Source organism: Nansenia antarctica (assembly GCF_963989245.1).
Source record: "Nansenia antarctica genome assembly, chromosome: 16".
Lineage (NCBI taxonomy): Eukaryota > Metazoa > Chordata > Actinopteri > Argentiniformes > Microstomatidae > Nansenia > Nansenia antarctica.
In genome coordinates, this window is record NC_137686.1 from 8,449,912 (window position 1) to 8,466,656 (window position 16,745).

The 16,745-nt window shown below is 42.2% G+C and overlaps 1 protein-coding gene across 1 annotated transcript; it reads left to right on the forward strand.

The window, feature by feature from the left end:
- Window positions 1–1,772: 1,772 nt before the first annotated feature.
- Window positions 1,773–6,047, forward strand: LOC308171915 (la-related protein 6-like; the record flags this gene model as incomplete). Its single annotated transcript, XM_080546829.1, has 3 exons — window positions 1,773–1,780; window positions 4,000–4,192; window positions 5,034–6,047. 3 exons carry the CDS (start codon window positions 1,773–1,775, stop codon window positions 6,045–6,047), a joined length of 1,215 nt encoding a protein of 404 aa, XP_080402955.1.
- Between the last annotated feature and the right edge of the window lie 10,698 nt (window positions 6,048–16,745).

Consider the following 16,745-nt stretch of genomic DNA (forward strand, 5'->3'; position numbering starts at 1 on the left):
TCAAACCTCTCCTGAAGGCGTCGGTCGTCCATATCCTCTCCGAAGTTCTTGACATACACGTTGGTGAACTCTCCGGCCCTGGATCCGAGTTCAGCCTCTTGTTCTTTGCGCGATTGGAACTGTCCGACGAACACTTTTCTGCCGTTCAATAACGTGCCGTTGAGTCTCTTAATCGCTCTCTCAGCAGCCTCCTGGGTGTTATACTGCACAAAGCCATAGCCTTTAGCATTACCATTCGCGTCAGACGCTACCTTGCAGGAAAGGATGCTCCCAAACTCCGAGAACGTGTCGTAGAGGTGCTTGCTGTTGAACGTCTCCACTAAATCCTTAACGAAGATGTTGCCGACCCCACTGTTCCTCCGAGAAGGGTCACGCTGAGACCACATGATGCGCATAGGTCTTCCGTTGACGACATCAAAGTTCAAGTTCATTTTTGGGGAAAAGAACGAATAACGTTTATCTATCTAGCTCTTCACAGATGAATTGCAGGTAAATGAACGGCATGTGTACTCTAGCTGGATTCTAGAACTCCAGCTGCATGTTCTATGGTTGTCATCACTTATGGTTTAGAAGAATTCTAACTTCAGACATTGTGACCTCACAGTCCATAGCCAGGGTCCATTTTGTCAGCAAACCTATTTAGGGGTTCATGAGGAATTCCTTCTCCAGCAGATGTATTTAACATGAATAAGGACATTGGAGAGAGGGGGGGGGGGGGGGGGAAATAATTAAATTGTAGAGTTGACCTATATTCATCACAAATCATGTCATCGCAATCAGACAAGTTGAAATATGACTCAAAACTTCCAAGTAGCATAGAACAACTTATTATAGAAATTAATTAATAGAATTAATTAAACTAATTTGTTTGTTCATTTTCTACAACAACTGTTCAACGTAGAAACATACAGCACATTGTCACATGTTTAAATAACCTTTTTCTTATACATTACTGTGTATAGACATAAAGCTACAGATTTCATATATTGCTTCTAGCCGTTTCCCTTTTTCTTTTCAGTAAAACTCTTTTATGGTTTATGGATACCCAAGTGTATCAAAGTTAGCATTTTGGTGGGAAAAATACCAGAACTGTCCCATCTCAATGCTTTGTAATACTGATATAACTACAGTAAACAGATAATAATAATAATAATAATAATAACTTTTTATTTGTATAGCGCTTTTCCTGCAAACGTTGCAGCTCAAAGTGCTCCAATCATTATATAATCATAATTTAATTATTTAGTCATTTAAAGGCAATATTAAAAAGATGGGTTTTTAGTCTTGACTTGAACATATTTGTTGAGGTTGCATCCCTAATGTAAACTGGCAGGAATTCAGTCAAATTTACATTTAGATGAATTACATTTCTGCATTACCTCACTTTCGCTATGGTCCAATAAAATCACACAGTGGCTTTGGCTACTACACTCACTTTATTAGGAACACTATAGCCTACTATACTGGGTAGGGCCTCCCTTTGCTCTCAAAACAGTCTCAATCCTTCGTGGCATAGATTCCACAAGATGTTAAACATTCCTTTGAGATTCTGGTCCATCATGACTTGATAGATTTTTCAGGTGCACTCTCAAGTTGTGAATCTCCCGTTCTACCACATCCCAAAGGTGTTCTATTGGATTCAGATCCGGTGATTGGGAAGGCCACTGTAGAACACTCAGGCTCTTTTTGATAGGGCCAAGGCAGGCAAGTTGCAAAATAGAGGCAGGTCAGTTAGGGTTTCAGCATTAAACATCACATCATGTTATGTAGGCATGGCTCTGTAAGTTTCGTTCTCAAGGGTTACATTTTCCAATTTCAATACGGACACAATGCTTAATATATAGTTGTATCCACTTAATAATCTCTTTAATCCAATGTTTAAAGTTATACAACAGCAGGAACAGAAAATCAGGAATTCCGGGGGAGTCTGTTAATATTCCACTCTTCCACATAGTTTGAAAGACAAACAGTTGCAATTAGGCTCTCCCGAATGTCAGGGAATAGGCTTATAAAATATTTGTTCTAGCTGTAGATGCACTAGATGCAATATTATAAAATATTTGTTCTAGCAGGAACATGCACCATTGTTCACATAAGGCACATTCCAATTGAGATAAAGATACATTATGTTGCTCCATAAATGTGAAATAGTTAGTGCTGGTGCATGCACTCATTAATCATAGCTTACACACCCCAAAAAGGCAGTTCATGCTTGTGTGAATCATCAGTTACAAATCATGCAAACCACTTTATTGGGTCTAAGATCAGGGTGAAATAGGCTTTTAGATAGAAACAGATTAGAATTGGCATGCTCCTGATTCTCTGAATGTGACCCAGGAGACACTGCCAAAATACAGTATCAACATTGACCAAACCCCTCTGCCAGGAATACAGTCTTATCTAAACTCAGGTATACTGGAAGTGATGCTCCAACTTTGCTGTTGACCCATGATCTGAACGCAGATAAAAGGGTAGATGATACTGTGTAAATATCAATGCAGGTTTGTGTATATATACGGCTATATATATACATATATACACAAACCTGCATTGATATTTACACAGTATCATCTACCCTTTTATCTGCGTTCAGATCATGTTACTGGATGATTGTGGATCGATGTCAATACCAGACAGACTTCCCACACCAGTAATTGAAATGTTTGATAGATGCTCTGAAACCACCAATCAATAAGTTAATTCATTTAGATAGATGATGCTGTATATAACTAAATTATTGAATACATTAGCAGAGAACGTGCAAACTGAATAATGATGACTACAAATGAATATCAAACTAACAATGATTTGATTTAGCAATAAGTCTGTTACTTGACGCTCCTCCTACTTGTTGTGTAAATACCAACTATTGGGTGGATTGAGAAATATAAACTGGGAGAGAGAGTAGCTCTATAAAAGGCAGACACAGTTCCTACTGTCAGACGGACAGACAGACAGACAGACAGACAGACAGACAGACAGATAGTGGTCAGTCAACACAATGGCTGGGATACAAGGTCTCTTCTTTGCCAGTTGTTTTTTCTTGCTTTTGATGATTGGTCTTGGAAAACATGGTAAGATAATTTCTTCCTTTAGACACTCAGGGCTAGTTTGCCAGACACAGATTAAGCCTAGCGCTAGACTAAAAAAGCTTATCCAGTGGAGATTTTTCGTTTAAAGTGTGATTTAGTCCAACCTGTGTCTGGGAAACTGGCACTCAATGTCATCTCTGAAAATCACAATGAACCTAGTATAGGCCTACTGTACAAACAGTCCATGTTATGTGAAACATATATGTGAAAACATTGATTTAGGCCAGTTTATGCATGAGTTTACTGCCTTGATACTTAATAAATATTATCTTTTAGTTTCACCCAGCCAGCATGGATAGTATTATTCCAGTCTATTAAAGAAGTTCTTGAATCTTTTTCTTAATTAAAAAATAAATAGAAAATGAATTAAGAGAGAGAAAACTGTTTTGTACAATACAATGTGCAGTGTTACACAATATATTCACCTAAAAGTTGACATTTTGCTTTGCTTTATAGTTTTTTCTGATGGCACAGAGGAATCACAAGAAGTCTCCATTCGTGAAAAGAGGAGTCTAACCACTATAGACCTGGGGAAGTACAACATCACAGTAAGAAGTGGAACAGAACCCGAACACTTATCACTGTATTCAATGCTGATTTATAAACACCTTTATAAATAGCACTTTACATACAAAGCCCAGCTTAGCGTATACTGTGCTGTGGCGCAGGAGGTAGTGCCGGTGTCTAATGATTGCAAGGTCGGCAGATTGGCAAATTCAAATCCCGCCTGAAGCCACACCACTACTAGTGTGCCCTTGAGTAAGGCACTTAGCCCTCAGTTACTCCAGGGGGAATGTCCCTGTAATTCGTAATTGTAAATCGCTTTGGATTAAAAGCGTCTACTAAATGGCTAAATTAATTAATTAATTGCATATTGAGATGCTAAGAAAGTCTCCTTCTCCTGTAGGCACTTCACTGAATGTGATGACCCACCGAAGAAGGATCGCAGTGAAACGTGTGACCTGCATGAGAGGGTTGCGTTGCAGTTGGAGTATTACCTGTCTGATGAACACCTGTGCGAGGATGGGTTCCTCCTCAAACATGTGCAGAAAAACAGGCTGGGCTACGTCAGCCTCAAGCTACTGACATCCTTCAAAAAGGTACTGTTCGCTCCGGTCCTCCTGTCCTTTATAGGTGGTGTGAACACATCATTGGTACAATTTACAACGCCGGTGAATACTGCTAAGGAGAAGAAAGCACCTTAAATGAACCTATGTTCATGGCACCATACATAACTTACTGTGTGGAAGTGTGGGGAAACACATACAAAACAATCACAAATCCAATTTATTTACTACAGAAAAGAGCTATACGAATTATAAACAGAGCTGCCTATCAAGAACCAACTAACAAATTATTCATAAACACCTATGATCTCAAATTTAAAGAATTGGTGGACTTCAAAATGGCACAAGACAAGTAATGTATAAAGTAAAAAATAAGATGCTTCCAGACTGTATCCAGAGACTATTTCAAGTTAGACAGAGTAATTACGAACTCAGAGGAATATGTATGTTTATGAAAACAAAGATTAGAACAAATGCAAAACAAAGATGTATAACAGTTAAAGGAGTTAATTTATGGAATATTTTTGAAAAGGAAATGAAAATGTGTAGTACACTAAAAGGATTTTAAAAATTATTTTAAAATAAGATGATTAACAAGTATAAAACAGAGGTTTAAATATAGTTTTTGTTTGGTATTTTTTGAACTTTTTGTTGACATGCGTAAGTGAAATTTTGAAAAGTTTCAATGTTTTGATTATGCATTCATGGGGGGACATGCATACATGTAACAAGGCTGCGCAATAAGCCACGGCTTCAGCCTACACCTTTTTGGTCCTGGTGTTATGAATTGTGACTGTGTACATTTTTTTTATATCTGTATTGTGAATTGCATAGGGGACCAAAATAAACATTCTCAATCAATTTCATATTTCAGATGAAGGAGCTGACAAGAGACTGGAGCGTCACTCTGGCCGGAGCGCGCTGCTCTGAGTTGCTGGCCGTGAACGAGGAAGGAACCAAAGTGAGGCGGCGGGAGACCCTTCCAAAAAGGCTGCTCTGTGCCCCCACCAGTAAGCTGCTACTGGCCTGGAACCTGTTAGGAGAGCGTATGACAGGAGAGGACCTAGATCAGCCCAGAGTCCTGGAGACGGCGCTGAGACTGTTTAGCGTGCAAGGCAACGTCACGTCCCTCCGTATTCTGCGGCCTGGCAAAGAGCTGCCCGTGGAGCTGAGGCACCATGCTAAGCGCCACAAGGTGCTGGGGCAGCAGGTGTGTGTCGTGGTGGAGTTTGACAGCTTAAAGGAGACTCGGAGGGCCTATGACGCCCTGCGGGCAGAGGAGCAGATGTCTGAGGGCCGGGGCGTGTGTGTGACTCCCCTGGGAGGCCCCGGGTCTCGCTCGTCCCGCTCCACCCAGGAGGGGACGGCAGAGGAGTGTGAGGAGGACTCAGAGGAATGCGCAGAGGCGAAGCTGGGCCAGAAGAAGCTCAAGCAGATATCGAAATGTCTTGTCAGCTCCGTGAGCTCCGTGGAGGATTCAGTCCCACAGAAGAGCTCCGAGTCTGGCTCTGGCTATGGCTCTGGCTCTGGCTCTGGCTGTGCTCTGGGTCCTTCCGCCCCCGGAGAGTGCCACAAGTCCCTGGACAGCCCCCTGGACAGCCCCCTGGCGAGCCAGTCATCGTCACCCCTCAGGAGCGGCCCTGGTCTGAACAGGGCTGGAATAGTTGGCGTTGGCAGGAGCACGTGCTCTAGTGACTACCTCCGGGAGAACACGGCCAGCCCTTGGGTCGTGCGACGCAAGGCTGCAGCTGGCACTGCCCACCACGAGGAACAAGGACAGAGGAGGCTCTCCCTGACACAGAGAGTGGTGCGGCAGCCTCGAGGCCCCGATGGCACCAGGGGCTTCTATGGTGGGAGGGGGAGAGGGAAGTCTATACAGCCCCGTTGACAACTAACGACCCCCCTTATGGATGACAACAAGGGAGTTGATTCCCTCTGATTTGTCCAAAACGTTCAATAAAAAGCATGTTTCATTCATTTCAAATTGAAAACATTGTATTCTGCTTTGTCATGGAAAAGAGTGTATTCGTGAAATTGTACCCCTGTGTTGTGTAGGTTTACAGAACTGACAGGTGGGGGCACTGTTAGGCAGCTTGATAGTGTAGGCAAGGCAAGGCGAGGCACACATTTATTTCTATAGCACTCATACACACACACACACACACACACACACACACACACTCACACTCACACTCACATGGTTGACAACACCCATATGGATGTGATTATTTGTGTTTGTGTGTACTGAATGCACTCCCAGTGAGAGAAGCCAGCGGCTGTTTGTTTTAGCTCCCTCCTGTGTGTGTATAGGCTCCGTGTGTCTTATTGATCGGTGTGACCTTGAGAGGTGTTGTTCCCACTCAGGCTCGGAGCTGGAGGGAATACACCTTGAGATGATCTGAACATCCTGTTTGTTCCTCTCCCTCTTGGTTCGATTCGATTCGATTCCGATTCGATTTAGTTACAATATCAATTTTCCTTGAATATGAAGAGATTCTCAGAACTAATGCTATAAATCAGGGGTCGGCAATAGGCGGCCCGCGGGCCATTGCTGGCCCATCACCAATAATATTTGGCCCAGCAGAATATTTTGAGAATCCACTTTTTTTTTTTTTTTTTTTACAATACCGGACCGACAGTCCCACATATAGCGCCTATAATGTCCGAATAGAGAATCTACCTCCACCTGAATAATGCTTATTGTACTTTTATCTATGTTGAGAGTGAATGACACAGGGACAGACAATCAGGCAGCGGGGTGCACCGAAGCGCACTGACGCTGAACCCGTCATAGTGAATCAGTAGGTGGACAACGTGTAGTGCTGAAATAGCCGTGTGTGGTTTGAAAAAAATAACACCAGCTCAGTAAATAATTCAAACGTAATGTTTACGTATATGTGACTGCAACACACATATGAACAGTAACAAAGCAAATTCAGTTTAATATTCTGAAAAACATTGACAACAAAATCGGTGAAAAAAAGAAAAGAAAGAAAAGTAATCCGCTTATGCGAGGGGTGGTGGTGCATAGGCCTATGCTCCTGAAACGACAGAGCAAACACGCTATTAGGGATAATAATTACAATGAGCCATTCATTCAAAATATACAAAATACAATTAGGTTATTAAATACAATAACGACAGGCTTGGTACTCACTTAATGTGAAAAGTGGCATCTCCCATCGGTCAGTATTTACTTGATATCTGGTTATATGGACGTCGCTTTAATCCGCAGGCAGTTCTCAAGTTTTTTTTTGCATCAATCGATTCCTCTCGTGCGTCTTTATCACATTCATTGAGGAAAAGGACGACTCGCATGTATAGAAAGGGAACATTGTGAGCACGGAAGATGTGAGTCTCACAACGGCTTTGCGTTGATGAAACCAGGTAGGATGAACGTATAGTTCCCTGTCCATTCCTCTTTAAATGCCCTGTTTCACCGTCAACTTTCCTCTTTAGACCTTTGGAGAGTGACATGATGTTTCTCTTGCTAGTTAGCAGGTTAAATGTTTAGCTAACTTCACCCGGCAGGCAAACAACCAATCCAATAATAATGTGACCTTGTCTGGGAGGAGGGGGGAATCATTCAGAATAAAACTATGTTAAATAATTATTAGAATAAGCTAGGCTGCGCTACATCGTCAGTCCACACATTTATTATTCAAAACTATGGAAAAGGGTGAAACTACGTTTCAACGTTGTTGAGAATCACAACACAAACTTGCTAGTCAAGCCAAAATACTGCAACGTAATGGATTGGACTGCTACCTAGTTAACTACAACACTACTTTACATTGTTACCTAGTTAACTACAACACTACTTTACATTGTTACCTAGTTAACTACAACACTACTTTACATTGTTACCTAGTTAACTACAACACTACTTTACATTGTTACCTAGTTAACTACAACACTACTTTACATTGTTACCTAGTTAACTACAACACTACTTTACATTGTTACCTAGTTAACTACAACACTACTTTACATTGTTACCTAGTTAACTACAACACTACTTTACATTGTTACCTAGTTAACTAGAACACTACTTTACATTGTTACCTAGTTAACTAGAACACTACTTTACATTGTTACCTAGTTAACTAGAACACTACTTTACATTGTTACCTAGTTAACTACAACACTACTTTACATTGTTACCTAGTTAACTACAACACTACTTTACATTGTTACCTAGTTAACTAGAACACTACTTTACATTGTTACCTAGTTAACTACAACACTACTTTACATTGTTACCTAGTTAACTACTGTCGTATATTTTTACACATATTAATAGCCTTCTTATATAACGTATATCTTACACATATAACACACAGATATAACGTATATTTTTACACATTACATACATATTAAATTACATATATTTGAGGCCTACAAGGGCATTTGAGGACAGACGATCGCGGGGAGATTTGAGCAATTGTCGCACATGCGCTGACACACACACACGAACATGCACGCCCCCAAGGGTATAGGCCAATCAGAGGCCTAGAAGGAAGGATCACAATTGGCCAAGAACATACTGTGATGTGATTGGCTGAGGGCCGCTATAAAACCCTGTGCTGAGGAGGAGCTCAGTCTGTTCTTCTGTCTACCTCTCCCCACGTCGTGACTGTTTTGTGTGCCTGTAATCTGAGGACCCGATCTTTTTTGAATAAATACTCTTAAACTTTGGCCAGGAGTTTTTACCTCTTCTTTGATCACTGAAACAGAGAAAATATTCTACATAAGTGGCGAGCCTAAAATCCAGGAGAATCCATAGCTTTGGATGACCGGCCGTTTTGCAACTCTTCAAGTCAACAAAGGGTAAGTCTCTGCTGAATTCGCCAGGACAAGGCGGAGCTGTGCAAAATAGACTGTGTATATCAAATAAGCTATATTTAAAACGAATCTTGAAGTATATAACTGGGTAGAGGTTAGACAGAGAGAGCCGGGTTGTAAAACCTGTATTGGGAAAAGCGTTTTAATTGTACGATTTTTATCGTGTGTGTGGTATTGTAATTGTGGTACAGCAGAGAAGGAGCTGCTTGTAGGCTTGTTTTGGGAACAAGGTATTAGCACAAAAGCTGAGGGAGAGACGTTTTCCTAGCGGGCTAATAAATGTGGTTTGTATCAGACAATAGTCTGATGGAGTGTAAAAGAATGAGAATTCTTGGTTAATGTGGTTTGTAAGTAAGAGTTTAGTCCGTGTTTGTCAGGAGATAGCTCTATTCGATGGTATGGAATCTGAATTCCTAGTTTGAAAGAGCAGAGTCCGTGTTAGTGAGCAGAAAATAGCGCTATTTTAAAGATATACATTGTTAATTTACTTGAGAGCACGGAGGAAAAACGTGGCTTTAGTAGAAAGGGCGCCATTTTTTTCTTTGTCTGAAACGCATGTCAGACACGAGGACACAGGCCGCTAGTTGAAAGGGCGCCATTTTTTCCTTTGTGTGAATGCATGTCAGACACGTGGAGACAGGGCCTCTAGTTGAAAGGGCGCCATTTTTTTCCTTTGTCTGAATGCATGCAGACTCAGTGGACACACAGAGCCTAGTAGAAAGCATACGCCATTTTAGGAGTATTTGAATAAGATTATCTTGGCAAATAATACGTTGAACTGCATTGAAAGATATTCTTGAAATTGCTGTGTCGTGGAGAATAATAATTATTGTGGAAAAGCAGTGTTGTGTGAAGTCCACAGCGGTTTTCTTCAGAGGCGGTAAGTAGAAGAAAGGATTGTTTGGTGGCCTCTTTCCCCCCCTTGACATCCATTTTTTCAAATACACACGCGCGGGTTTGATAGATTTCAGTACTCATCTCTTAAAGATAACGATAAAACCATACACATAGACTAGTATTGAAAAAGACAGAGATATAGTGAATTGATCTCGGGGTATTTCAAATAAGTTTAAAGGTACGGTTACTCGGAAAACAGGAGTTTACACGGGGCCAGCACATTTCAAACACAGAGAGAGCATGCGGAGCGAATAGGCCCGCTTACAGAATATTGGTGAAAGAATCTAAAAGGTTAATGCATAGATTGATGTTGTGAATGACTTTTCAGTATTACATTGATTTAATTAATTACTTATCAGTTGAATTAATTATTCAGATCATTCATTTTCTGTTTCCCAAAACAATTGATTGATTCCATAAGTTTTAAATCAATGTATATGATGATATAGTGAATAATTCTAACTAATCATTCATTCCTTTCACTTAACAATTGATTTATGTATAGATTGTAAAAGTAAAAAAGATAGATTGTGAGTTTTAGGTAAGATATAGTCATTCTGTAAGACATTTTCAGTGTGGCGCCCTCTACTGGTCAAAACACGATAAGACGTTTTTAATTATTTACTGCCATCTAGTGGAAGAAACACGATAGGACATTTTTAATTATTTACTGCCCTCTAGTGGACGAAACACGATAAGACATTTTTTAATTGTTTGCTGCCCTCCAGTGGACGGAATACGATAAGACACTTTGGAACACTGGTCCTCCATCAGTGCATCCGCCTGAGGTCGACGAAATAGTCTTTTACAATAATAAATGGATGGTTACTTCAATTAATTTAAGTAATTACAAATTGATTGAATTAATTATTCAGATTATTTCATTTTCAGTTTTCACAAAACTTTGATCAATTGGTTTATAGTGGTCTAGGGATGACGTTTTCTTTCACAGGATTACATCAATGAAGTGTAAATGACTAAGTCTAGTTGATTGTGCATTCCTTTCGAGTAGCAGGTCGATTTCTTTACAGATTATAATTGATAATTGATCATTTTGTTCCTTTCAAATAACAAGTCGATTTCTTTACAGATTGTAATTAATAATTAATCATTTTATTCCTTCCAAATGACAAGTCGATTTCTTTACAGGTTGTAATTAATATTCGTGTTTTACATCTTTTTATTTGAAGTTAAGTTCTTTTTTCACAGTTCTTGATTAAAGAATAGCAGAACAGTTTCTATCTGAGGATTGATCAATCAAGGGGTTGTGGATCAGAAAGACTTAGAGCGTGACCTGCTTTTGTAATTTGAAAATTGTGTTGAACAGCCTTTGTAGTTTAATAATTAAGTTGACCTGAACTATAATTAGTATTGATTGAGCAATTAAGTGACACACATTCATACATAATAAGGGAAAAAACATTTAGATTAAAACACATACACATAGATTACATTTAAGTCAATAATACACAATACCACTGAAACAATCCGTTGTTCTGGAGTTGTAGTGTTCTGTGTGGACAGTTGACACAGTTAAGAGTTGGACTAGCATCTGTTTAGCAGATACAGCAACAGAAGGTGGGTTGTAAGAAAAGTACACCTTATAGCATATTTTCAGCATATTAAGCAGTATAAATATTTCAGACATGGGAGCCAAACCCAGTAACATTGTGAGGGCTGTTAATACAGACAAGGGAATATTAGCAAATTCATCCCCTGTGGCTATAGTGGAAAAAATGAATCCTCTTGTTAAAGAAATTAGCAAAATGTCAACGAGATGGAATATTCGTTGGGCAGACATTGAACAACCATGGCCAGAGGAAGGCACCTTTGACTTACAATTAATTGCAACATTGGAGATACTTATCAATGCACATAAGGCGCATCAAAAAGGAAAGATTAGATCAGAGAAACGCAGGTTAGAGTTAGCTATTTTAGACCTCTTCAAGGTAGAGGGGCAGAAAGTAGCATTAGCTTGGAATGAGAAAACAGCTCACATGGATCCAGAAAAAAGAGATGAATTGGCCAAAGCAATGGAAGAGAAAGTGAACATTCCATTCTCACACACAGCTCCAATCTCCAGTCCTCCTCCCTATGCCAAGAGACTGGAGGACAATTCTCAGCGGATCTACCCTCAGGTCCCTGTCCTAAGTACGAGCGGAACCTTCACTATCCAAGATAAGGATGAAAATGTACTAGAGAGGGGAAGAGCGAGAGTGACCGTGGACTTCGAACCAGAGAACAGGTCAGGTGCCAAACAGAAAAAGAAGGAGGAGCCGAGGGGAAAAGGGGACGACAGGAGGGACAAGACGGATGACGGTGAAGATGGCAGTGGAGGTGATAGCAAAGATTCCAGTGATGACAGCAATGCACAAGGAGGCTACAGTGCTCCGATAAGAAAACTACTAGCCAGGGCCGAAAAGCAGGGAGGGAAAATACGCTATAAGAAGGGAAAAGAAGAAAATAGTTCTGAAGATGAGCAGAAGTCTCTGAAGGCAGGGAAGAGAAGAGAGAGCTTAAAGCAAAAGAAGAAGAAGCTGCAGGAAGACAGGGAGGAAGAGGAGGGAGAAAGGAGGGCAAGAAAACTCCGTGCGAAAATCCTAAGAAACGAAGAAGACTACAGACAACAGCTGCAGGACCTAGACGTAGAGAGAGAAACGTATCGCCAATCTCAAGCGGCATCATCACCTGCATCCCGGTTGAACTCCCCAAGGTCCGGAGCGACACCAAGGCGGGACGTAAAAACGGAGCCACAAGTAAGCGATTATGAAACAGCATCGGAAGAAGAGGCAACTCAGGGGAACTTCCCAGTGCTGATTCGAGGTAACCAGATGGAATATCGTCCTTGGAATCATACAGATCTGTCAGAAGTGATAGAAAAACTCCCAGTCCTGGAAGATGGTGGCCACCCCTGGACGACGCAAGTCGACGTGAGATTGACAGGAACGCACGCTGCTATGGGAGACTTGAAAAGACTCTTAGCTACCATTACAGGATTGGACACCATGCAGGAAATATTGATGAAGGCGGGACTTCATAGATATATCGATACATCCGTTTATGACCCAGAGCTCTTTGCAGCAAACAGAGGCAAGCTGTGGAAGGCAATCAGAGAAACATACCCTACTCACATTCACCCAGACAATGTCATTGTGAAGCCACTGGGGGGAGATGAAAATCCCCGGGGGTTTGTTGCCCGTGTGCACTCTCAATGGAGAAGTGTGACAGGGAAGGATGCCGAAGATAACCCGTTAGAAAAAGCCATAATCAGGGAAAAGATTCAACAAGGTCTCCCTACCCCAGTTAAGAACAAGTTAGCAGAAGTGGTGGGGCTACGACACATGAGCAAGGCTGTTTATATAGACAACATAGCACACCAAGTAGAATTATTTAGAAAGAAGATTCAGACACAGAAGGCACAAGACGAGGACTCACTCAGAAAACTAACTCAAGTGCAATTGACAGAAGGCAAGAAAACCAGAGAGAGAGAGCAGACTATAGCCCTACAGGTCCCATCTCAGCCACAGCAACTGCAAATTGTCCCTCCCCAGTCATACCCACAGGGGCCACAAGGGGGGAATCCATACCCACAGGGGCCACCAGGGGTGCAAGTGGTTCCATACCAGCCATACAACCAGCCTGGCCAAGGACCACCACAAGAGGGATGGACCACAGCACCGAGGAAGATGCTAGGACCATGTTTCCTATGCGGCCAGTATGGACACTTAAAACGTACCTGCTTTAAGAAGAACCAGGGGGGCGCAGGGGGGAAACAGAAAGGAGGATATAGGCCCCCTGCTGCACCGGCTCCAGGAGTGGTGAACCCCTATGGAGGCCCAGCAGCTGCGCTATAGGGGTGCCCAGAAGATCCGAAAGGGGGGTGCCAGCTGGTGGTGACAAACAGGCCTGAAGATGAACCTACAATATGGGTGTCGGTCAACCAACGTCCATTAGAATTGATGGTGGACAGTGGAGCAGCCTACACCTGTCTGAAGCCTGAAGACGCCACGCACCTTCCTATGTCTGGGAAATATGTGAAGACAATCGGATTCGAGGGAATTAAACAGCTGATCCCTACCACTGAGCTTGTAAGCTTAGAGTACAAAGGACAGAGAGCAGATCTGTCAATACTTGTATCAGAACACACGCCAATAGGGCTACTAGGGAGAGATGCACTATGCCAGTTAAATTGTACCGTGAAATGCACACCTGACGGCTGTCAGGTGACAGTGCCACAAGAGAACAGACAGCTGTCTGTCATGATGGACAACAACGCATCTATGGTATATTGGGTGGGAGGGCTTAGCCCAGACCTAATGGAACCAGCAAGGATGTGGGACAATTATATCCTGGCACACATGGCAGAGGCCAGAAGGCCTACTGATCCATTGCATTGTACACTCCAGTATTTTAGAGAAGTTGCAGATGCAACCCCAGATGAGTGGCTGAAGCATCAGCCAAAACAGGTACAGCTTAGTACAAGTTGTATAATCCTAGGCCCTCAGGGAGTGGCTATGAAGATAAACAGTGACACTTATCTAGATCAGGAGCATAAGATTGAGGGTAGCATCCCTCATGTGACACTTATGATATCTGAACACTATAAGCAGAAGCATTTAGGGGCAATGATGGCAGACTCAGAAAAAGCCAGATTTGTAACGACAAAAGAAAACCCTGCTATCTGGAGGAGCATTGATGGACAGTTCACAAAACTGATGATCTCTGCTCAAGGAATAGGACATCCGCAGACTGTGAAGCTAATGAACCAGCTAATCCTTCCTGTACAAGCTGACAGAGACCTCAGAGAAGAAATGATGCAGAATGTGCCAGCCGACCTGTGGGCCAAGAACAGTACAGACATTGGATTTGTGAAATCAGCTCGTCCATTGAGAGTTGAACTCATACCGGGTGCAGAACCCCCTTGGAAAAACCAATACCCATTGAAACAGGAAGCAATTGATGGAATTGAGCCACAGATCAAAGGACTGTTAGAGGCAGGAGTCCTGAAGATAACTCAATATCCGTTAAGCAATACACCTCTTCTGCCAGTGACGAAACCTGATGGTTCATATCGGCTGGTACATGACCTACGGGCTGTGAATGAGGTAGTTGTCAGCTATCCAGCTGAAGTTCCTGATCCTCATGTGCTGTTGACTCAGATTCCATCTACAGCCAAAGTGTTTACAGTGATTGATTTATGCGGGGCTTTCTTTTCTATACCTCTTAGTGTAGAAAGTCAAGGGTTATTTGGGTTTACCTACAAAGGTCAGCATTATCAATATACCAGAATGCCACAGGGGTACAAACACAGTCCTCATGTTTTTAATCAGGTCTTAAGGGAGGACTTAGACGGGTTAGAACAGATGATAAGTAGTACTGCCATTCAGTACATGGATGACATACTCCTTTGTGCCCCAGATGAAGAAACATGTCACAGGGATTCCGTTAAACTGTTAAAGGTTTTGGCGGAGAAGGGACACAAGGTGTCTAAAAAGAAGCTACAGTATTGTCAGGAAAAGGTAACTTACTTAGGACAATCCATTACACAGGGACATCGCAGCGTCACTAATGAACATTTGGAAGCTATTCAGAAGGCTCCAAAACCACGAACGGTTAGGGAAATGATGATGTTTTTGGGCATTACTGGGTATAGTTCAGCATGGGTGGAGGATTACACTAGACTAGTCGCTCCATTGAGGGGAATGATTAAGGAAACAGGTAGTGATAACCTCCAATCTTGCATTACTTGGACAAGGGAAGCTGATTTGGCGTTTGAGACAATTAAACACAAATTGCAAGAAGCGCCAGCTTTAGCGCTTCCAGATTATTCCAAAGAATTTGGATTGTATGTTTCTTCTTCAGCCGAGGGGAAGTATGCCTGCGCTGTTCTCACGCAACCAACAGGCATTGGACCTAGTCCACAGCCCATAGCCTATTACTCTGTCGCATATTCAGAGGTAGAAATGGGTTTCGCGCCATGCTACAGAGCAATGGCCGGGGCTTATCTTATGTACGAGAAGGCAACAACCTTAACAATGGGGTACCCAATTACCATTCTCTGCCACCACAGTCTAAGGAACCTCTTGAATCAAGGCAAGTACACTTTGACGATGCCTAGGATTAGGGATTATTACAGGATGTTGGAAAGGGAAGATGTAACATTACTAAGATGTAACACACTTAACCCAGCAGAGACCTTGCCAACCCCAGAAGATGGGGAACCACACGATTGTGTGAAGGAAGCTACGAGGTACTCTAAGCTTAGAGCAGATCTACTAGCTTTGCCTTTAAAGGAAGCTGACGTTGAGTATTGGACTGATGGATCTTGTTACCGGGTAGGAGAAAATTTACGTGCCGGGTATGCCATAGTCCGATCCCAAAATTCGGAGTTCATTGTGGAACAAGCCGAGGCTGTTCCTCAGCCTTGTTCAGCTCAGTTGGCTGAATTGATTGCCCTCACAGAAGCATGCAATTTGGGAACCGGACAAAGAGTGACAGTATACACCGACTCTGCCTATGCCCACAATGTGTGTCATTTACATGGAGCTGTATGGAAGGGACGGGGTTTTAAGAAAACTGATGGTTCGCCTATTCAGCACCACGCTCAAATCATGAAGCTGTTACAAGCCATGATGAAACCAAGGGAATTAGCCATAGTGAAGTGTGCCGCACACAGATCTGACTCATCACATGTCACACAAGGTAACAGGGCTGCAGATGATGCAGCCAAAGCTATTACAGGAGCAGACAAAGCAGGTAAAGTTCTGCTGGTCACACATGAAGTACAGTTACAGGGCATGGTCACGCTTGAGGATTTGTTGATGTTACAGAGTGAGGCAAATGC